Source organism: Ostrea edulis, chromosome 3 (assembly GCF_947568905.1).
Source record: "Ostrea edulis chromosome 3, xbOstEdul1.1, whole genome shotgun sequence".
NCBI classification, from domain to species: Eukaryota; Metazoa; Mollusca; class Bivalvia; order Ostreida; family Ostreidae; genus Ostrea; species Ostrea edulis.
The window spans coordinates 52656712-52680546 of NC_079166.1; the positions used below are offsets into that span (position 1 = coordinate 52656712).

Below are 23835 nucleotides of genomic sequence, written 5' to 3' on the forward strand. Positions count from 1 at the left end.
TTCACGCAGTGAGTTCTATTCAGCGATACGAACTGCTACATTATTTGGTCGACCGTGACCAGGATAGGATTTTCATTGTTGTGGGGAAGTGGCTGTTAAAGACACGTGCTTCACGCAGCGAATCCTATTCAGCGATACGAACTGCTACATTATTTGGCCATCCGCTACAAACCAGGATAGAATTTCTATTGTTGTCACATATTTACAGTGATTTTCTTTTGTTGTTCAGGAATTGTATCTGGTTATCATCAACAGGACATAGGGTCTAGTTATCGCATATGTGATAATACGAGCCCCACCCCCCACCCCCACCCCACCTTGTTATCGCATGGGTGGTACTAACATCAGAATTACACAATAAAAACAAGTAATGGTTATCTTCTAGCATCCGAGTAATATTCACATTACTTATATAAGTACGGAGCGCACGAGTGAGAGAAGGACCGCCCATCTCTTTGATAATGTGAATTTTACGAGGATGCTAGAAGATAACCGACTTGTCATATATTTCAAAAGCTTCTCATTTTACATTTATTGAACCATACATTCAATAAATGGTAGATTGCCATATACCATCGTCGGACGATGCATGTGTATATAACATTTAATACGCTTTACCCGTAAAGTAACAGCAAAACTAACTTAACGAAAATTGATTATCCCTGTCAGCATCAATCACATATTGGTGGCTTCATAAATAGTTTTTCAGGAATTTAATTCTATACATGTATTTGTACAAATGTTTTAAGAAAACATGTATAACACAAATATTAAAGTAGGAAAAGGATTAAAGACTTGCATTAGCAAACTCTTTATAAATGAGAGAGAGAGAGAGAGAGAGAGAGAGAGAGAGAGAGAGAGAGAGAGAGAGAGAGAGAGATGACTGGGAAAAAACCGGTCACAGGTATGTGTATATCTGTTACATAACAATTCCTGTCTGCTTCAACGCCCATCATCAATCGGCAAACGCTTTATAGAAACAAAACGGGGATAATTCAGTTTTCGTGAAGTTACTTTTCCTGTTTCACGGTAAAGCGTGCGCCCATCGATGTCTGGGGCGTCAAAGCAGACAGGGAGTGTTACATGTATGTAACAGATAAACACATACCTGTGACCGTTTTTTTCAGTAAGTAATGTTAAATAGCTCTCTCTCTCTCTCTCTCTCTCTCTCTCTCTCTCTCTCTCTCTCTCATTTTATTAAGAGTTTGCTAATGCAAGGCTTTAATCCTTTTCCTACTTTAAAATCTGTGTAATACATGTTTTTTTAAAACATTTGTACAAATACATGTATAGAATTAAATTCCTGAAAAATAAGTTATGAAGCCATCAATATGTGATTGATGCTGACAGGGATAATCAGTTTTCGTTAAGTTAGTTTTGCTGTTTTACGGGTAAAGCGTATTAAATTTTATATACACATGCATCGTCCGACGATGGTATATGGCTCGGACGGGTGGATCATTGATCATTTGCCGTTCGGGTGTGGTAAAAAAAAAAAGAGAGGGGGGGGGGGTCCCGAACCCCCACAAACCCCTAAATCCGCCACTGTGGCAATCTACCATTGTATTGAATGTATGGTTCAATAAAGGTAAAATGAGAAGCTTTCGTAACATGTGACAAGTCGGTCATCTTCTAGCATCCTCGTAAAATTCACATTATCAAAGAGATGGGCGGTCCTTCTCTCACTCGTGCGCTCCGCGCACTCGTGACAGAAGGACCGCCTATCTATTTGATAATGTGAATATTACTCGGATGCTAGAAGATAACCATTACTTGTTGGGCAGTGACTGTCACAGACACGTGCTTCACGCAGTGAGTTCTATTCAGGATTCGGACTTGGCTGAATTTTTTTGTCATATTTTTAGTCAAAGTTATTTTTTTATTTACATTTGCCTTTATATTTTTGTTGATATATTCACGCTGTTTTTGGCTATATTTAGCTCCAAAACTTCATAGTTTTTTCGGATTTCAAACATTTCGGTTGAGCATCACTGAAGAGACATTATTTGTCGAAATGCGCATCTGGTGCATCAAAATTGGTACCGTATAAGTTTTACATTCAACAGTGAATTATTTTTGCTCACCATGCAGTTATGCAAAGGGGTTTCAAATCTTTATCAGTTTTAAACAGGAGGATAGATTTCTTAATGGCGAAATGTGCTTTGTTAGAAAGTCAAATCAAAGTTAAGTTAGAACAGAATGGGGATCGTTTTCGAAAGAGAAGGTTCTTGCATGGATCGGTCGACCGGTCGACTTTAGGAAACATTAATCCACCATTGTTTGATGGGAGTTGCGATACTCGAGAGAATTTTTCATTCAGTTTGAACATGCTGCTAAGTGGAATGGCTGGAGTAAGAGAGAGTGTGCAAGTCAGCTTCTTATGTATTTACGTGGCTCAGCAAGACACATTCTATCTGAAATTCCTTTAGCTGTATCCTTAGATTTTCGAACATATTACGAAATCGTTTTCGTCCATCCGAATTTCGGGATTTTTACAGAATTCAATTCAAGAACAGGGTTAAAGAAGAAGGAAAAACTATTTCTGACTTTGTTCATTCGTTACGGTCGTACGGAGACTTGCATTAAAAGCGTATTCTTGTTCTTTTAGCTCGATAGAAACTCGCGTTATTGACCAGTTTGTATTTAGCTTAAGAGATGCCGACTTAATGAAACATGTTTACTTTAGTCGCCCTGTATCTTTAGATAAAGCCATTGCATCTGCTGTTGAGTTTGAAGATTTCATTGAGCAAAATGCGTATGTTCAGCACAACATTGCATGTGATTCGGATACACCAGTTAATACAAATTCTGTAAGAGCCATTATTCGTAGAGAAATCCAAGCCGCTCTTGATTTGTATACGGTCGATGAAAAGAGCTAAGTACTGGAAACTAATGTCATATCTCAGACAAAGAATGACCCTGACTGTGCGTCAAAGTCAACCCAAAATATCGTGAAACTCACAAGTTCTGATGCTGGGGCCGTGGCATCAGATTTAGAACGTTCAAAACATTACCGAACACAGTAGGCCACCCGCAATTTTGACGAGTAACGTACAGAACGAATTCGCCGAAAATTATTTCGATGAAGAATTATTTCATTCGGATGAGGAAGTTCATATTAGTAACTCGAATGATATTCATAAACCTATCGATATTTGCGAGTCGGAGTTGAAATCAGTTTGCGTTGCGACTTCTTTGAATCCTGAGGCAAAGGATTCATTCCTAGATCGGAATTTTGTTTAGAACCTCCAGTTGATAAGTTGGACATGCGTTCCGTTTTTGCATTGGAACTTGATGGGAGAACTGTTCTCCCTAGTCAAGTTTGTTCCTTGGTGCACAAGCACTCAGTAGTTCCGTTATGCAGTGGAGTCGCTGGTATTGTACCCTTACTGTAGACCAGAATTTCCGAAAGGAATAGGTTAGATTTTGACTTATTGAAGTAGTCATGCGGGTTGTGTCACCCAGATGTACGATGAACTGTTTGATCGTACTTTATGCTACACATACGTATGTGTGTGCACACAGTTTGAGTTCTTTTTATTTAAAATATACTAACTTTATTAAAAACGCGTAAACTTAGTTAAGATTAGGCCAATAGTTTCTGTCCCCTGTCATCTGAATGACAAATTTGGGATGTGGAATTATCATAAACCGCGTAAATTTGTATTTTAAATGCCATTTTGTTTAATTTTCTTATTTCTTTATTTACCGGTAATTATGATATTGCTGATGTTTACTTTTTCATATACCTAGTGCTCTTGCTAAATATGCTTTCAGATTATTTTTTTCAGTTTCTGGTGGGATATGGATGACAGTTACAAACGGAGTCCAGAGCTTGATGTATGGAACACATGGGTTTCTTTTTTTTAAAGATTTTTTTATGATTATTAAAACACTTTACACAAACAACTGATATACAATAAGCAGATGTACATATTGATTTTCGATACACTTACATGTTTTATACATCACTGAATTATAAGTACACGTATTCAACACATAAATTAGCATATATTATACACAAGCACCATACATCAGGCATAGATATACAAGTATTATACATTGATTTACGTGTCTTCTACACATGTATGATGCAACACACATATTCAAAAAATATTTATAGGTTTATACAAAGTAATTTTATTGTACAAAAATGTAGCTAGTGATGATAGTAATGTTGGAATTGATTGAAAGGCCCACATATGCAAGAGGATACACAATTATTAATAGTCCATGAAAGTATCCTCTTGATCTTCAACTGGGGGGGGGGGGGGGGGGGCAGTCCTCCTCAGAGGGTGGGATTATGACATTCAATGATAATACTCTCTAAGATTAGTTAATATCTTTTTGAAAAAATAGAAAATGCTTTGTATTGCCAGTAGCAAATATTGTGAAATACATGCTTTTAAGTTGCATATAATTCCTTCAGATGTTGCATCAATATTTTCAAGTCTACAATACATTTTATATTTGTATATTTTTAGAGTTATAAAGGATAAAAGTAAATTGAACACTACAGTTGTTTCATTTCTGACAGAGAAAAATCCAACAAATCTTTTAAAAATCACAACAGCTGAACCATGGCATGGTCAAGGTGACTCAGGTGAGTGATGTGGCCCATGGGCTTCTTGTTAATGTTTTGTTTTCCAATACCGTACTTACTAAAATATTTTTCGTAAAATAGGAAGAATCAACAGCCTTTCTCAATCCCAAATGAGTTTCAGTTTCCTTACACCAAGATCATGAATATTCAGGCAAATTACGTAAGATACTTAGCTAACGCACACGTGACAATATCCTAAACAACGGATTTCATCTATTTTGGAACATAAACTGTACGTCCTTTTGCATTCTGTCTTTAATTTGATTTTTAAAAAACTGTGTTTAAAAACAGTTATTTAAACTTTATACACAAGGAATTCAAATTTGGGCCTTGTTTTGCAATTTTGTACCGTTTTATCAATATTATCGATCGGTCACACGATCGTGTATCCATACTATTTACACAGTCTTTGGTGGCCCTTACTTTTGCGTCATAGTTTGGTAAATTAGAAGTGTTCCAACATTGATTTCATTTTTAAAACGTTGTATATGAAATAGATAACGAACAGGAAGTCGAAGAATCACGGTATATATGGCGAATGGAATTAAATATCATAAAATACAAGTGTCTTTAGCTATGTAGATAAGATAAATGAAAAATGTCATTATCGATTCAGCGATTTTAGCCTACAGACGATATCATTACGCTGAAATCCTCTGAGATATGAGAAGTACATTGTATTTGCTGGCATTAGTCTGTACAGTGGGTATGTATTCGCATTCGAAACGAGGTATTTCTTTCCGTAGTTTCTATGCTAATTGTTTGTTTGTTGTTTAGCGTCCGATTTGGAAATGTCTTCATGCATATAAAGACGTCACCAGTGTGTCACAATTGTTTGACCAATGCTTGACACATGTGATAGTAACAGTGGGGGTTCTTTATCGTGGCAACATCTACCGTGACACAGGATTTACTTTTTAAGGTCATATTCGAAAGACCCGTGATATTGATTTGATTAGCAATGATGTACATAACAATTGATAAAAGTCTGACGGCTGATTATCATATAGATACTGGGGAGGGACTCTAAATTCACTTATTTATTTACTTGATTGATTGATTGAATATTGTTTAACGTCCCTCTCGAGAATATTTCACTCATATGGAGACGTCACTACTGCCGGCGAAGGGTTGCCCAAAACGCTCAGCGCTTACGGCCTTTGAGCAGGGAGAGATCTTCATCGTGCCACACCTGCTGTGACACGAGACCTCGGTTTTTGCGGTATCATCCGAAGGACCGCTCCATTTAATCGCCTCTTATGACAAGCAAGGTCCTATAATAACCCGGATCCCCACGGGAAATTTATTTAGTAAATAAATATTTGTTTTAAAAGTGGAATCCACTGTGTGTTGTACCTACATGTAGCACCTAAAATTGTGAATTCTCATATAAATATAGGCTATTTTGTACAAACAGTTTTGGGCAAAATATAGATCGACAGCTAAAAGGCACAGGGTTTTGACACAACCTGAGCAAACTAGTAAATATAGTGTAATAGTGAGAAGGGATCTAACAAAGCAGCCATAAATTCTCGGTTGCTCGCTTCAAACTCTCAAAACTTTGGTATTAATCGTGATAATGCATAAAAAGTTTTTTTCAGTTGAAAGCCAGAATATTGTTCTGTTTTATAATACAAAAATCGTATACCTGACTTCACAGAAACTTTGAAAAATAAGTCCAACTTCCGAGAATTAGGTCACCGTCGTTAACCCTACACCATTTTCTCCATGCGATTTTCCTTCATTACGTTGGATTTTATGCATCCGTTGCAGTCCAACTTGGAATTACCGTTTAAAATATAGCTACTTGTTGTCACCCTCACAATATTTGAATGAATGTTGATCGTCTGTTTCGGCAGATCAGATTCGTTTTCACCAGCAAAACGATTGGACAATATTACTACTTTTGCTGCGGATCTTCACCGGAACACTTGGGGACAAACTGACTTTCAGAAAATCGAAGAAAACCACGTCAATGTCTTACGTAATAAGTGACGTAATAAAAATTGGAAAAAATACCTATTGAGGTCAAGTGAATATCTATGATCCTGAAAATTTCACAAAAATCGGTAGACACATACGCAAAAAAAAAAGCTGTTACAAAAATTGTGGTGGAAGAAAAACACAAGAGAAAACTGAACAAAAATACTAAGGTCTTTCGTTGGAAACAGAAGACCTTAATCAGTCCAAAGTCAAATCTATGTATTCATGCACCTACAGTACTGCTAAGCGTAAAGTAGGTTTACACGGAATACTCTGGACATCACCATGGTCGTACTGCATGGAACTAGGCTAAATATAAACATACGAAATGTTTTTAACATTCATTATTTTCCTTTTGAAATGGATTCTGGCGAGATATTCTTGTGTATAACAGTTAATCATATTCTCAATTTAAAATTATTATTTTCTGATTTAAGGGGTTACCAGAGCAAACGTCTTCTTTTTCATAGGATGATTAGAGCCGGTTCCATTAATTGATCAAAGAATTATTAAATATATCACAATGGGATACATTTCACAGTACAGCACGAGTTATTTTCCCCTGAATACAGGGGGTGCACAAAACGTTGGGGTCCTGAAGTGTATATCAGGTGTCAATGAACGGAACATGTTACAAGTGTAATTATATATCGAAATATGTACAATATGTATCTCCAATGTAATTTTTCTGTCGAAATCTTTTTTAACGTATTCAAGTGATTCAATCTTCTGAAAATGAATGTTTATGTAAATCAAATATTACAAGCAAAGTTTGATCCATAGGTTGCCCCCTTTTTATATAGTAGTATTAAATTATAGTGAAATTATAGAATTTAAGGAGCGAACTATTTGAACACTATTTGAAATATTTTAAAATTTAAGGAACCAGTGAATTGAATTCCAGGCCCAACCTCTCCCCCGTACCAACGCATATCTTCCTCCCCCAGGATTTAGGATTTGGAGCTTTTGGGTTTTGTTATATCTGTTTGGTTTTGCTTGTCAATAATTTTAAGACAATTGTGAAGTTCACTTCACTTGCCTCCCCCTTTTTTGAAAAAATGTACATACCCAATTATATTTATATCATCATACAGTTTCATCGTGCTTTTGTTTCCAGGCGTCTGTTATTTATTTTATTTTTTTAAAGATTACTCATGAAAGTTTTGGTATTAGTTGTATCATAACTTGGATAGAATTAAGCATGAAATACTGGATAAGGGTCTATACTCCTCCGCCCCCACCCCCTCCCCTTCAACTTAATGAAATGTATATTATAAAAAGTGTTCTCCGTAAAATCGAGGAAACCAAACCTTGTTATTATAAGACATATGATGCAACCTGTTAAATCTCAGTCCATGATAAAGATTTTGGTACTGTAAGTTTTACAATACCTTATTTGTTACTAATATTTTATATGAAGCTCCCATCGGTAAGCACGCCCCCTACTTCCGGTGTAAGGACAGTAATGGCAAAAATGAAGACCATTTTCATGTCTATTTTTCCAATGCTTCCGCCTTTGATATTTTTCAAATTGCAATGATAACTATTTCCTCACGAATGTGTTGCAGTCTTGAAGAATGCGCGTATGAATCTTAGTAAGGATAGTATATCTATTTGAACGACAGGGAATTCCAACGGAAATAAAAGTAGAAAGTAAATATAAGAAATAAATATTATCTTTCAATGTACATGAAGGTGTGAACTGTGACGCTTCACGCCGGCATACTTCATGAAGCGCGTTAGTTCATATTTCCTTATCCCAAAATTACCAATTTTCATGACGATTTGTTTCAGTTTTGGCTGGTGATGTCATATTGCCAGAAACCCTATACAACAGCACAGTGTGTCGCTCATCGCTGAATCCTACTGTCCATCTGAACTGTAGTAATTCACTTTATAACCCGGATGTCATAGCTATAGCTTCAATCAAATCAGTAACGAGACCACAGGACAGCACTTGCGCTGGCAATGGAAGCTGTTGTGGTCATATCGAGACAGGAGACTGTGTTTCCGCGTACTCTTCTGAGTTGTATGAGGAGTGCATGGGACAGGAGTTAACGTGCCGTCATCCAGTCAGCGTACTGACGATTCCTACCCCACAGGAATGTCTTAATCTTAACAGTATGCCATATCCGCCAAACATTGATTTTGTGGAAGTTCAATATTATTGCATAAAGTGTAAGTTAATTACTACCATCCAAAGCGATCTCTTTCTATCATGATATTAGAACAATTACCGTAAGGTGGAAGCATAACAAAAGATAAAACCTCTCAGTCCGGGTCAGCTACAAAAAGCTCACCCATACTCGTTCTAGATTTCCCCTAAGGCTGAGTAAATGTAACTGGGTTTTTTTCAATGTCCTTATTATGTGGACATAGATGTTTGGACTAAGACCATGTTTAGCTATATCGGCCCTGTGGTGTGTTAAAAAATAAAGCAGAATGAATTGAAATAAAATTGTTATCATTTGATAATATAATCTTTATACCATCGCGACGTGCCAAGATTTCCCCGCCAAAACGTCAGCTTGTGGAATTCTATACAAGACAAAACCGGTATCGGTCTGGTTTTCTGTAGAAATCTCCACTTTTTTCAAATTTAGTCATATAATTCATATAAAACACGACCTTCGATCCAGAAACTGACTGTAGTCTATCAAAATCTATCAATACAAATAAATTTTGCACGAACGATTTTTTGGATCGAAAGGTGTGCTGTTGATGAATATCAACTTTGAATTAAATCGATAGCAATCCGGAATTATTTATTTTTGTGAGAGTTGTGGGTATTTTATTAATTATGTTGCTTTGAAAAATTAAAACAATATACTTATGTGGAGTCTACATCATTCCCATGCAGAATACACCCCTATGTGGTGTTTTTATCACAAGTTTGTGCAGGAATTCTAAAAGCTATAGAATTTTGATGCGTAAACAAACGAATCTGCTGTCCGACAAATCGGACCTTCAATGCTATAGAAAGTTTTTATTTAGACGACACCAGCAGAATTACTAAGATCAAAATGAAAAGAATTTATAAAACATGCATTGATATAACTAAAACTATTGTCGATATATTGAGAGTATAACGTTCACTAGGGCAAGTAAATATATGAAGGATTTTTGAGCAAGTGACGTGATAGACGTCGTGGCTAAGTGGTAGAGAGCCCGTCCTTCAATCGGGAGATCCGGGTTCAATTCCTACCCGTGTCAATATTATTATTTTTTAAAATTAAAATCATACTGTTAACTACACTTTTCTTGGCGTTATTGAAAAATTAATTTCTTCCAAGACAATGAAGATGAAATTATACCTGAATAAAAATAAAAATCAATAGGCGTATGCAATTACATTTTTTAAAATTCATTGAGAAAAAAAAAAAAAAAAAAAAAATACTTTATTTTTGGACTTGATTTTATTTCAAAGTATGAACCAGCAAAAGATAATGGAAAGGAAAGTTTTTCCAATGCATCTAATGTACAGAAGTCAGAAAAAATGTGAATCCATTAGCTATTCGTTATTTCCTGCAGAGTAAGAACTTTCTTGTTGAAACCACCACATGCTATATTGTGTAGCAAGTGTAGACATGTGTATCAGTAAATTCACATCCAACAAAATTGTCACCACCAATCTCGGCCACTTCTCTACAGACAATTTCAATACCTCTCGACAGAACCAGGCCTGGGGTAATGGTAATTAAATGACAGCCAGTTTCTATGTAATGGGGGTGTAATGGACCATTTTTGCATTACAAGTAATGGTAATGTAATGCATACTGTACTGCACATTATTTTTCATTTCATTTACACTACTTCAAATATTTGATGATATTTTGAAGATTTAGAATAATTCATTTTATTAGTAATTGACTGAAGCATTTGAAACATTGATGACAATCAAATGCAATGAATAACTTAATAGATATGTTTCCTAACATTGCTGAATATTTTGTGTACTTATGTTAATGTATAATTAAAAATCATAATACAGAAATAATTTTTCTGCCATTTCTTTAATATCTGACAGTATGTTATGTAAATGTGTAATGTAAATTCACTCTCAAGTAATGTAATACATTATATTTCAAAATAGGAGTAATGGTAATGTGAAATTTTCTAGGTAATGTAAGGCGTTACATTACTATGTAATTGACCTCAAGCCTGGATAGAACACCTTCTCATGCATATATGCAAGTGCCTTGGACCCCAACTTGTCATTTCCTCTTTTGCAAGATTTTCAGCATTTCTTCATAGAGATCATAATTCCAACTGCAAGGTGTCCAAGATGATGAATTCAGACCTGACCAGTGTTTTTGACAATTTGATAACTTTTGACTCTACACTTTTCATCAGGACAACCATTCTTGAACTCATTCAAAAAGTACATTATGACATTCATAATTCAACATGCAGATTTTCATTTGAATCATCAAATATGAATTCTTCCAATTAATAACACCCCCCCCCCCCCCAAAAAAAAAACACTTTAAAAACCTCCACAGGTATATTTCAAATGACATAGAACCATGGTATCAGGATGTCTCTGGAAGTGCCATGGGTTAATAAGGGTTAAACTTCAGAGTCGACATGTTTCTTCCAAGCAATATAGTCTTGTTTGGATCCAGTTTTTCCAGTTCTGATATAACTGCCTGATACTGTACAATGTAGGTGTCAATCTGGTCCCCCTATTGTGGGAATCTGTTTCCACATAACTGCTGTATAATCTGGTACCTTGCTATTGGCAGGCACAACAAGGAAGCTATTCCTGTAGTGATGTCCAACACTTATCCTCATGTGTCACTGATGCCACTATCATTGATGAATCTGATGGCAGTGATGATAGCATTATTGAGGAGTAGGAATATGGATTCTTGTCAATCTGATTCATGTCACCCTTGCCATCAATTTTTGCTGTACATATTATATCATCCTGAAATTCAAATTACTCCAGTATTATATCATTATCAAAACTATATCATAAATGAAAGGTGAAGATAACAAACAGTGATCAATCTCATAACTCCTACAAGCAATACAAAATAGATAGTTGGGCTAACACGAACCCCTGTATTATAATATTCATATAAAAGTTGTACTTTCATGCCCTCATGTATTTTCATTGATATAGAATTCAGAAAAATTACATTTATGTATTCGGTGGGAGATTGACATGTCTCCAACTAAACAATAGAGGACAGTTTAGCTACATGTACATTTCTGCATAAATAATTATATACACAAACATTTCATTTGAATTTGATTCCCCATCTAATAATTTTTGTTGTAGCTAATGTTGATATATTATCTTACTTCACAATTATCAGCAAATTCACAAAATATTTTTATCTTTCATACTCTTTCTTGTGGTAGATGTATGGAAAAATTTAATATTCAATAATATAAAGGAGATAAGCTAACAAAAAAATATATGCCTAAATCATGGTAGTACCCATGAAATTCAACATTCTCTGAGTGATTCTATATCTAATCCCAATGCAGGCATGTAAGTTGTAAGTGTAATTGTTGAAATTAAGTTTGACATGTTTACAATTTATCTTGAAATAAGGCACATTTAAATTATAAAACCAAACTGTTCTTATGATTTTCCTGGCTTAATGGTGCTTTTAAGTATTTAAAAATTATTGAATGTAAAAATCATTCCGACTTTTCTGATCCATGTTTCCGCGTAAGGCCAAAAAATATATATATATGTTAATTGGTTTCCACTTTCCCGACCTACCCTAATTAAAAATTTCAGTTGACCCTAACACATTTTTTTCTATTCTCACAGATTTTGCAAATGTCATCACTACAACAAGAAAATATTTATTGACTTATGAAGTTATCTATTATGCACTAATACCAGACAGATTCCAAAACACAGAAACAGTTTTTGTTTACAGTAAATTGATGAAATGTATCGATTCATCATATAACTTTTATTTGATTACTAAATAATCACTAAGTTAAGTTTAAACATAGTAGAATACTAGAATACCATATCATTCGAAAATTATTCAACCTATAACCCCCCACAGGTCTATACATGTTACCCCAGAGACATATACCATTATGGAAATATACATCTATATACAATTATATGTCTCTTTAACCTATACAAATACTTTTTAGACGATACAATGATACATGGAAAGTTCAAAGTGTGAAGTGAGTCAAACATCATGTAAGAAAATTCAAATAGACCCGAGAAGGTCATGCACTTGGAATTGAAAATGACATGATCGTGAAACAGCTGATTTTTCTGATCAGCTGATATACATACAATTTTAAATCTTAACAATATATAATTATAATAGATAAACAATAAATATATGTTGACAACAGTTAACAGATTTGTTGTGGGATTTCCAACAGCCCAATGCGTGAATATTATGAGTTTATGTCAACACACCACAGGCGCACCATACTATTCGTTCCATGGGACTTGTTTATTATTTTTAAGAGCAATTGGTACACCTATTCGGTTATACAGTTTAACGAGTAGAGGTGAAGTATATTCATATTTCTAAAACTTACGTTGAAATGCGATGAGCACATCCTCTGCAACTTCCACGAACAGCGCAAACAGGCTAACGGCGCGGCGTGTGAAAATGGCCGAATGAAGGATTGAAAAATATGGTGTGCCATTCGGGCTATAAGTAAAATAACCTTATTGCGTATTGGGAAAGAAAATTTCTTTTTCAATATCTTATTATATATTAAACCACTCATTGCATAATTATGTTTTACAATACGTTACCACTTCTAATAATATATAGCGACGTTGTATGACGCAATCTTAAAAAGTAGAGCAAATTATAGGATTTATACTAGTAATGTAAACCTTAAAATAGTGTTCTTTCACGAACTCTACATATAAAAACCAGTACATTATAGGAAAAGAACATGTTAGAGAATATTTTTAACAAAAAATTATTCACTTTGGACGTTAGGCCGAATTTTGATAAACATGGTCTTAGTCCAAATTTGTAATAGACCTCTTACAACGATGTACTAGCATGATGTATGTATTGTCTTCGCATTTTGAGCTCTATATGATATTTCATATTCATGTATATATTCGGCCTGGATGTTATAAATCGTACTCATACTCAAAAGTGAAGGATATAAAGCTTTTATAAAATCATTCTCCTACTCAAATGGAGTACATGCTTAATTTTTCGAGTATGCTTTGGAGCTTGCTCAGAGTGTACTCAAAACAAACATGGTGAGTTTGAGTACAGGAAAAGTTTTAAAGCCTGGTATTAATTTCGGGCTAACCCCATACATATGTACTTGATGATATACATTTATTTTACAAGACATTAATTTCTGGCAGCAATAAAACATATCACTGAAGCGTGAAATATATGTAGATAATAGTACTACATGTACGTTGCATAGGTATGTTATTAAAACATTGACAAGTAGTAACTGTTTCATCGCCAGACAGTCGGCATTAAACGTCAAAGACGCGGGTCTGTAATTCGGATACGACCTTTCCAATTGGGGTATTTTCCTGCAGTAGGTGTTACATGTTAAAAAAAACCCAGACTGGTTTCCGGAAACAATAAGCTTGAAGAAGGCCTAGGACTGTACAATTTCTGAATTTCATTTCCTATGACGACTAGTATATAGTGAGAAATGTGTGTATATTACGATCATAAGGATAAATGGTATAAAAGTTTTGGTCTATTTCCCCACAAGAATAGCATGTGTCGACGTTAATACCACCTTCACACTCACGGATTTTTCTTCCGAGTCCTTACGGATCTCCGACTCGTAGTCAATCACAAGCATTCGTAAATTACTCGTCGGTATCCGTTAATAGCTCGTCATAACTCGCACACACTCGTAAGGATCCGTGAAAGTATGGGCAGATTTTTTGACATGTCAAAAAAAATTCCCGATTGTCAACGGATTTCATTTTCCGTAAATAACTTGTAACAATCCGTAAGTATTGTAAACTGGTCGCAAGAACGTGTAAACTGCTCGTAAAAATCCGTAAAACACTCGTAAAAAGTCGGGTTTTTTTTCTTTTGCGGTTAGTTTAAAAATAATCGACAGCTGACTGAGCTACTCTAAACACAGGTGATACCAGTATGAACGAGGTTTTCAAAAACAGTGTCCCTAATTTTTGTCGGTGTTCCGTGAATTTCGACCCCAAGGTAGGGGTGCCCCTAAAAATACTATTGTAAATTGTTCATAAGATTGTAACCTATCAAAATACCCACCCTTCAAACAATCTTTGGAGTAGGCCTGTCTTGAAGGACTTGAAAGCCAAATTACATGTCAAAAGCGGTGTTTAAACTGCTAAACGCTTTTAGGCCAACTTTGAAGGTTAATTTCGACATTGCAGATGATAAATCATAGGTTCAAAATAAGAATAGGAAAAATTCAAATGTATGTACGACAGAAAATAACTAAAGAAGCTTGATATAACAATGTGACTTTTCCCGGAGAATTGTTCTCCTTTTCTTTTATTACCCTGAATTAATCCTTTGCATGAAAAATAATTATCATTTAGTAATCATTTAGCAATCGTACGCGTGTAAGGGAATTTTGCTATTTCAATTCTATTTCTTTAGGGTATCTATTGATTAATTTTATTTAGGACATCTGTCTGCTTGATTTAAGTACTAGTCTCTGTAAGAATCGTGCAGAAGGTAGCATACTGTCTGCTTGATTTAAGTACTAGCTAGTATAGTCTCTGTAAGAATCATGCAGAAGGTGTAATACTGATAATCCTGGATTTTAACGAAAATTTCCATAACTTTTCCTTATGATGATATAGAAAGACATGCAAAATAAACATTATGGTCGAGAACGGTTGTTATGGAAAATTAAATATTAGGGATTCCTTGTAGAGCTGAACTACCAACTCATAATTTTGTGGTGATGGCCTGGACACCAGAAGAGGTGTCAATAATTAATTGTACTTGTAATCATGGTCATAAGTTATTCAGATATGTTTCAAAGCACACCGGTAATACAGAAGTAAAAAGAACTCAACCGCTACATTGCATTTTTCTTCAAAAGATATGAATGAGATTCAACCACTATAGTGAGCATTGTTTTTAAATTCCATCTTTTGTATGTGCTTCAAATAAAAAAAAAACCAAGTACTGAACACATTCTCTCTCTAAAATTAACATGATCTCATTTACAAATAGCCAAACATTCTTTGACTGAGAAGGTGCGAGGCAATTAAGAACTGTTGATGCCTTCCTTTTCAAAGAACGTACAGTTCGAGGCTTCAGATATTCTACATTCTTCTTGATATAGAATTTAATGGGACTAATTCTCCCTTCACCAATTATGTTGAGGACTTCATTTATATCTGATAAGGGTTCCCTGTCAATATCATTTTCCATACTCCATAAAGAAACTTGAGATGATGGCAAAGACAACTATATTTATATAAAAATAGGGGGGAAATACAGAGCTCTTTCGTAATTCATGAACTCCAGAAGTACATGAATTATAATTTGCTTTAATGACCATAGAGTCTACATTATGATATTTCAATATGGGACAATACTGTTAAACATTTTGCATTTCATGTCAATGACAGAATAACATTCATTTAGCTTTTTTAAGATAATGTTTATAAAATGTATATGCAAGTTTATTTAAGAACATGAGGTACGTATAACTTAGAGTAAGTACACATCATATATATCACAGAACAAGATTGTTTGAATTTCTATGCTGCCAAATATCAGATATATATGATAAACCACAGGCAATTGCATCGCTTGGGGTCGAATTTACAATTAAAGAGTAAAGGTATAGAACTCTAAATATAGGGTACCCAAGTTAGCCGATGTAAAAACAATAAACAAAATGATAAAAATCCTACTTTGTATTGTAATTTATTCAAACACAATCAATCTACATTACTACCAAAGTTCATCCCGAAATTCCGGATACTTCCCAAGATATACTGAAATGAATTCGGAAAAATGGCTATTATTTTTGGTCGACTTTTAGCTGGGCCCTGGCACTATACGACTAAACAAAATGTTTGAGCATTGCAACAAGCTATTACATAGAATATGCTGCATAAGATATCATTTCTAAAATTAATTTTTTACCCTAATTCATAAAATGAAGTCCGTAATAGCTCCAATTGACTGAAAATTGTAAAACCGTCTGTACTTTCACTATCACACCATTTCGACCGGTAAAACTAATTACCAAAGAGGGAAAAACGACCCATAACGATTTAGAGACTCAAAGACTATTTTTTATCAATATTGATTCATTATAGTATATAAATCATGCTAATAACAAGTCTTTATAAAAATACAAATGTCGTATCATGTCTATTTTTATCTAAACCACATTAACACAGGTGTTTGACGATTTATGATAATGATATTATTTTGGGTAGTTAGTGGCACCGATCAAAATGGCTGTGATAGTGATGGCTTGCCACAGACAGACAAGCCAAAAACTGTATGCCCCGAATACATGTAACTATGCTTACTATTTCATTTTCAGAATACTGCACTGATGGGGTGTATTCCATTTGCAATTTCTTTTGTTCAGTCTGTTACATGTAAATACATGAAAATCAATTTACAGGAGATGGTGAAATTCATAAGTCTAACATGTTGAAAAGTTTCATTTCCATATGAGGGTAAAGTTATTAATAAAAAGATTCTAACCAAAAATTGATTTTCAAAAATATAAAAATCTAGATATCTAAAATAAATACAAAAATTTAATTTATAAAGTAATAGAGGGCGAAGCCCTCTCACGGCCCGAAGGGCCGTGAGAGCGGAGCTCTCCCTATAGGTAACACGTATATACATGTTTAAAAGGAAAATATAGGAAAATAATGAAAATTAAACCATACCTATGGAACTTGAAAAGTTTGGTACCAATGGCGTCGATTCGAATATTAGCGCGTGGACATGTATTTCTCCATTTTGAATCTCGTCTACCCTAGTTCACGTCGTTCTGAGATGTTACACATAAAATCCATAAAAGCATGTAAATCTTATTTTCTTAATATATATAATCATTCCACGATTAACGCCATGTTTTTTGTTGTGGTTCAAACGCTATGTTTGTAAATTTGCTAAATAACGACGCTGAATATGACGTCACAATGTACTGTTTACATCAATTGCGTTATATTTCCCGCGTTCAATAAATAGGCGGATCAAATGTCCAAAATTAGGATGCTTTGATACAGCTCCGTCCGCGTGCTAACTTCGGGTTGCCTTTGTCCTGCTTTGGATATATATACTAATGCCAAAACTTTTTTGCTTCGCCCTCAAACACGGTCACGCCGTAAAACATATTATTACAATTTTCATTCAGTACACTGAGCTCTCAGAAATTATGTCTAAAAATGTTTACTAGTATGGCGAATTAATACCGAGCGAAGCTCGGACGGGCCGAAGGCCCGTCCGCGAAGCAAGGCTCTAAAGGTAACACGTATGTAAAAGAAAAAAGTCAAAATCAGCAAAAGAAAAAGAGATAATCTCTATATACGTTCACCGAAATTTTCGTGATCCATATGGGCGTCGCCATTTATTTTTTCATTACCTGCTTCAACATTTATTCGTGTTTTATTTTGAATGCCAATAATAGAAGACTCTGACGTGCAATTCGTAATTTAAATACCCAATTTGTTCAAAGTGAATAGTATAATTATCATTGTAACAAGTTTTAGGAAATAAATACATATAAAACCGTAATACGACTAAATAGATGAACGAGTTCATGAGTTTCTTTGAATAAGAATATACGATAAAATTACGGTTACTTTTTTACGATTTTGAATTTATTGGTAAATTTTGTTAAGTTTTAGCGGCCTTTTTCATTGCATACGGAATGTATTATTGTTGTTTATAATTGTTTGCTTTGAAAAAGAGAAAAAAGTCGAGGCTTAATGTGACGTCACAATGCACAGTTTACGTCGCCTTGCGTTTTATTTCCCGCGTTCAATGAATAGGCGGATCCTGTATAACTGTTGTCCCCAATATTGAGATGTTACTGGGTGTTTAGCGCAAGGAAAATTTCATTCAAAATATATATTTTTAAATGAATCATAATCTACCGTACTTAACGGAATTATGATTACCACTTGGGACACTCCAATGACCATTACATGCTTCGCTCGGTCCAACGGTCACACCGTGTACATATTAGCGAGCAAAGCTCGCGTCGCGAAGCGACGCGACGAACTCGCTCCAATGATTACGCAATTGAGTCACGTGGTTTGCTCTTCATCAGCTGAAAAATGATGGGGACTACCCATAATGCCTCCGGAAAAATGTCGCCGTCACTGCGGTATACTTCATTGACAATCCCGTAATTAAAATAATTAGATTGTTTAGAAAGTACAATTAACGTTTTTAAATTCCAGACAAGCTTTCTCATAGCTTCAAACGTTTTGTTTTTGCTTGGTTTGAGAGAAGAAAAAACATTGCAGCTAATATGACGTCACAATTTGTAACTGTTTACACCCACCACGTTATATTTCCCGCGTTAAATGAAGAGGCGGATAAAAGTTGTGTTGCAAGATGTTAATGGGCTTCGCTCGTCTCAACGGTCACACCGTACAACATATTAGCGAGCGAAGCGACGCGACGAGCTCGCTCCAATGATTACGCAATTGAGTCACGTGATTTGCTCTTCATCAGCTGAAAAATGATGGGGACTACCCATAATGCCTCCGGAAAAATGTCGCCGTCACTGCGGTATACTTCATTGACAACCCCGTAATTAAAATAATTAGATTGTTTAGAAAGTACCATAAACGTTTTTAAATTCCAGACAAGCTTTCTCATAGCTTCAAACATTTTGTTTTTGCTTGGTTCGAGAGAAGAAGAAAAAACCATTGCATCTAATATGACGTCACAATTTGTGTTAAATGAAGAGGCGGATAAAAGTCATGTTGCAAGATGTTAATGGACTTCGCTCGTCTCAACGGTCACACCGTACAACATATTAAACTATGTTGATTGATAGTAAACACAATTAGTCTAGTCAATCTAGCAAATCACCTCAAAGTAATTGCAACAGAAACAAACTCGATGGAATTTAATAAACAAAAGCGTGGTTAACAACATACAAAAAATCGGACAAAATTGGACAATGGGAAATATTTCAAAAGACTTATATGTTTTAGTAAACCATCGATATTTTGTGGTGTTTACGGCACGCCGTACACGTAAAATCGGAATAAAGTTATACACGACGATCTAAAGTGTATGTAATTAAAATCGCGATTAAACAACTTAACAGTTGTATTAAAAAGGTGATTTTAAGACCTTCTATATACATACAATATTGCTCAGCATCTCATATTCTTTTCCGACTTCCATATTCCCGGGGAACTTTTGCGAACAAAGCTTCAAAATATTTTGATTGACCCTTTACTGAATTAATTTTAATTATGAAACACAATATTTACTTTAGAAGTTATGAATAATCAATTATAAATGAAATCTTAAAGAATTAGTGTTAATTTACAAGGGGGAATTACGTTTGTTAAAAAAGAAAGTATGGAAAGCCATTCGGGTTAAAAGTTTCAGTTATTTTGTATCTTTATCATTTGAGCAAGCGTTTTGTATTAAAAACGTTTATAAAACTAAGTAAGAAAGGAATTTTGCTTTTATTTTTCAAATTCAGGTTTGGGGAGTCATTCATGGGTAATAATAATGATGATAAAACGTTGATAATATGAATAATAAAAATCAATGTAAGTAAACACTTGCACATAGTATCATGATTTGATGTAAAATCTAGTAGTTACTCTTTCTAATTAGTCTTGGGCTCACGACCTGCGGAACCACATCTCCTAGCAGCATGCGACCAGCGCGCTAGACCGCCCGGCCATCTATTCAAGACAAAACTTGTTTTCGGTGACGATGGAATTCTCGCCACGCTGGCACACGATCATTGAGCATGGAAATGGGATACAGTTATTTATCGTAAATTTTAGAGGATCATACTAAACGCACATTGTGTTTGAAATGTCTATATATAAAGCACAGAAATAGCAACGAACTCTGAAATAAACATAACTGACCTAAGGGACGAGATCAATGTCGGATGAAAATTTAAATTCAATTAGTTAGGGGGGGGGGGGATAAAAACTCCCGTAAGTTTCTGTCATCCAACATCGATTACATTTTAGTGGAAAAAGGAAAAAGACAAGCGACTGTTGAATACCACATAATATTTAAAACATATTAATGAACATTTAATAGATTTTTAATGTACACTTTCGTTTGTGAATAAACGGTAGAAAAGGTATACAGAGTGTTATTTATAAGCGCACGTTTCTTTTCTTGTTATTCGATTAGTTTCAACATTTGTCATATTAAGTTTTAAAGGGGGGGGGGGTCTTTGTGAAAACTATGTGAACTTAGTTTATTGTGAGACATTGAACTTTTGATCTTGCCCCTAAGTGAAAAATATCGTTAAGACCAGACGTCTTTTTAGGAAACGAAAGTTTGTCAATCCTTGCCATTTCTACATGCATTCACAGGATGCGACACAACGTCAAGAATGTTCGGCATTGGAACGGGAAGAAAGCAATGAAATATCAAAATGTAGACAAATCGCGAACAAATTCTGTATATCATTAGTTTTTAAATGGAGGCAGGCTACTGACAAACAAGTTGATGGTGCAGGGGTTTTAACTGTCTCGTTTAAATTCAGCATTTCGCAAATTCTATGGTCGTTATAACAATCTACTTTGCCAATACAACCTATCATTGGGTCAAATCTGTCTGACTTGTTTCATATCGATTGTTAGGCCGTTTTTGGCACAATGATATTGAATAAGGTAACCCCGTTTGCCTGATTAGGATATAGAGCTTACGGCGGGTGTAACCGGTCAACAGAGGGGGTTGTGCTTAATCCCCATAGGCACCTGATCCCACTTCTGGTATATCCAGGGGTCCGTGTTTGCCCACCTCTCTATTTTGTATTGCTTATAGGAGTTACGAGATGGATCACTGTTCGTTATCTTCACCTTCCTAAATGAGGATTCCATAGAGAAAAAGATATCTTCTGGTGTCGATGTCATATCGACTTTGTACGATGGAGGAGATTTGCATTGTGAAGTATTGTCTAACACAATATCATTTTTATAAGTTCAGTCATTGCCACTAACTACTAACTACAGCTGCAGAAGAGGAGCACTGCAAGAATTTTTTAAGTCATAGAGTGGACTAAAGAAGAGATTAATTTGGATCCTTCGAACTGGGGCTTATCACTGCTTTCAGCAATTCTTGTATCTGTTAAAACTAAATTACGAGTCGCGCCAGATAAACTTTTGAACGTTATTCGCTGTATATGCAAGGTAAATTGTGACACTAGCCGTTGTACTTGTAAAAACATGGACTGAACTGTACTGCAATTACTCAATTGATCACTTATATAATTATCAGGCACGTAGCAACAATGGCTCTACCCCCTTTTATCATTACATGCTAAGTTGATAAATTTTTACGTACAGAGGTCGATTTTTAGACAGATTGGTTGCTCTCCCTCCTCTTTTTTTTTTTTAAAATAGCATTGTCGTGAACTGTACACAGTGGAATTGTAAAATTGAACTGATAGAACAACATTAGCCCCCCCCCCCCCCCCCCCCCCACCACCACCACCACCACCACCATCAAGGATTTTTATAATTTATAACTTTGGATTAAAATTTACTTGTCAATTTTCAGGCAATATTGTGAAATTATCTTCTTCTTTTTTTACGATGCTGCGTGCTTGATTCATTTTGTTTTAATTCTATGTGTCCATTGTTTTTAAAACAGATTACTTCTGAAATTCTCGGTATTAATTGCACAATAATTTGGAAAGAACTAAACGTCAAATACGGCTATAACACCCCACCCCCACCCCCCTCTTTCCTAAACTCTAGAATTTGACGAAGTGCACGTATTAAAGATTTCTTTATAAAATCGAAGAAACTGAACCTTGTTTCGTCATAGATGTAGTACAAACTGTTAAACTCAGCTTAATAGAGAATTTGGTAACGTAAGCTTTACTATACACTGTTTGTTTTAAAATACTACATGTATTTATGTGAAACATAGGACCGGAATGGTAAACGCGCCTCCAACTTCCGATGTAAGGGGAGCAACTGCAAAAATGTAGGTCATCTTTAACAGACCATTTTTGAAGTGGTACTTGTTTTGTGTTAACAGTTTATTTTAATGTATAAATCTTCATGTGGTAACTTATATATGCCTAATGGTCAGGAAAACGTATTTTCTTCCAAAATCCAGTTTTTAACGATTTTTCTTGGGAAATGAAGATTTCAGCCCAAAATTCGGAAAGGGAAAATTAATTTTGGTGCAGAAAAGTTTAGTTGTGCATTTGGACGTTTTATTCTTAAATTTATAAGATCAATGTCATATCTTCTATAAAACAGTCATTTCCTATCATTTCCAGTTTTTCACTATTTTTAAAAAGGTAGGTTTTCCTACCTAAAATGGTATTTTTCATATATATTGCCAATAATATATATATCTTACTTGTTGAACATTAAAATAAATCCTAACCTCAATTTTTTATTGGTAGCCTCAAATGTATGAAAAAATGTGGGTTTTCTTAAAATTTCAATCTTTAACAATTATATTAAAAAAAGCAAGATGTTACCCAAAAATTACAGTCGAGGAAAGAATTTATTCTGCTGTAAAAAAAAAAATTTAATCAAACATTTCCAGGTTGAAATTTGAAATATGAAACTTATTTTTACTGTATGTTACATGAAATGGACCTTTTCTTCAATTTCCAGTTTTTAGCGATTTTCATGAAAAAACATATCATTTTACCCCAAAATTCCAATTTTCCCATTGAAATACAAAAGCCGATTTTTAATATGTTGTTTGCATGTGTTTTCTTGTATGAATAATCAAAATTTCATTTCTGTTGCAATTAGTTTGAGGTTTTGCTCATATATGAGCTAGATTGACTAGACTGAATAGACCTTTAAAATAGATTCTCCAAATACACCTCAATGGAAAATAGAACAAACAACAGAAAATAACAGAGACAATCTAACAAACTAAACTAATACATCACGTGATCGGCTTGATCAAACTAAACCAATACATCACATGATCGGCTTGATCAAACTAAACTAATACCGTATAGCGGGGTTTTTTTCCGCAGGGTTATAATGTTGGCTTATTTTAGCGCTTAGATGGCTTTCCGCCAAAATTTTAATCGCCAAATATGCATCTAATTGCGACTTCAGTATT

At 34.8% G+C, this 23835-nt stretch overlaps 1 protein-coding gene and 1 long non-coding RNA gene across 2 annotated transcripts in view; one reads left to right on the forward strand and one right to left on the reverse strand.

Annotated features, from left to right (window-relative positions):
• The first annotated feature begins 5196 nt into the window (after positions 1 to 5196).
• LOC125675355 (uncharacterized) overlaps positions 5197 to 23835 on the forward strand; it is a 35042-nt gene continuing 16403 nt past the window's right edge. The window contains exons 1-2 of the mRNA XM_048912967.2: positions 5197 to 5309; positions 8381 to 8764. Of these exons, the coding sequence (XP_048768924.2) occupies positions 5267 to 5309; positions 8381 to 8764 (427 nt within the window). The 5' untranslated portion in view covers positions 5197 to 5266. The remainder of the gene's footprint in view (positions 5310 to 8380; positions 8765 to 23835) is intronic.
• LOC130052618 (uncharacterized) lies at positions 10427 to 13572 on the reverse strand. Its single transcript, XR_008800975.1, has 2 exons — positions 13124 to 13572; positions 10427 to 11516 (listed from the first exon to the last, which is right to left on the reverse strand). It is a non-coding gene; the product is annotated as an uncharacterized LOC130052618 (long non-coding RNA).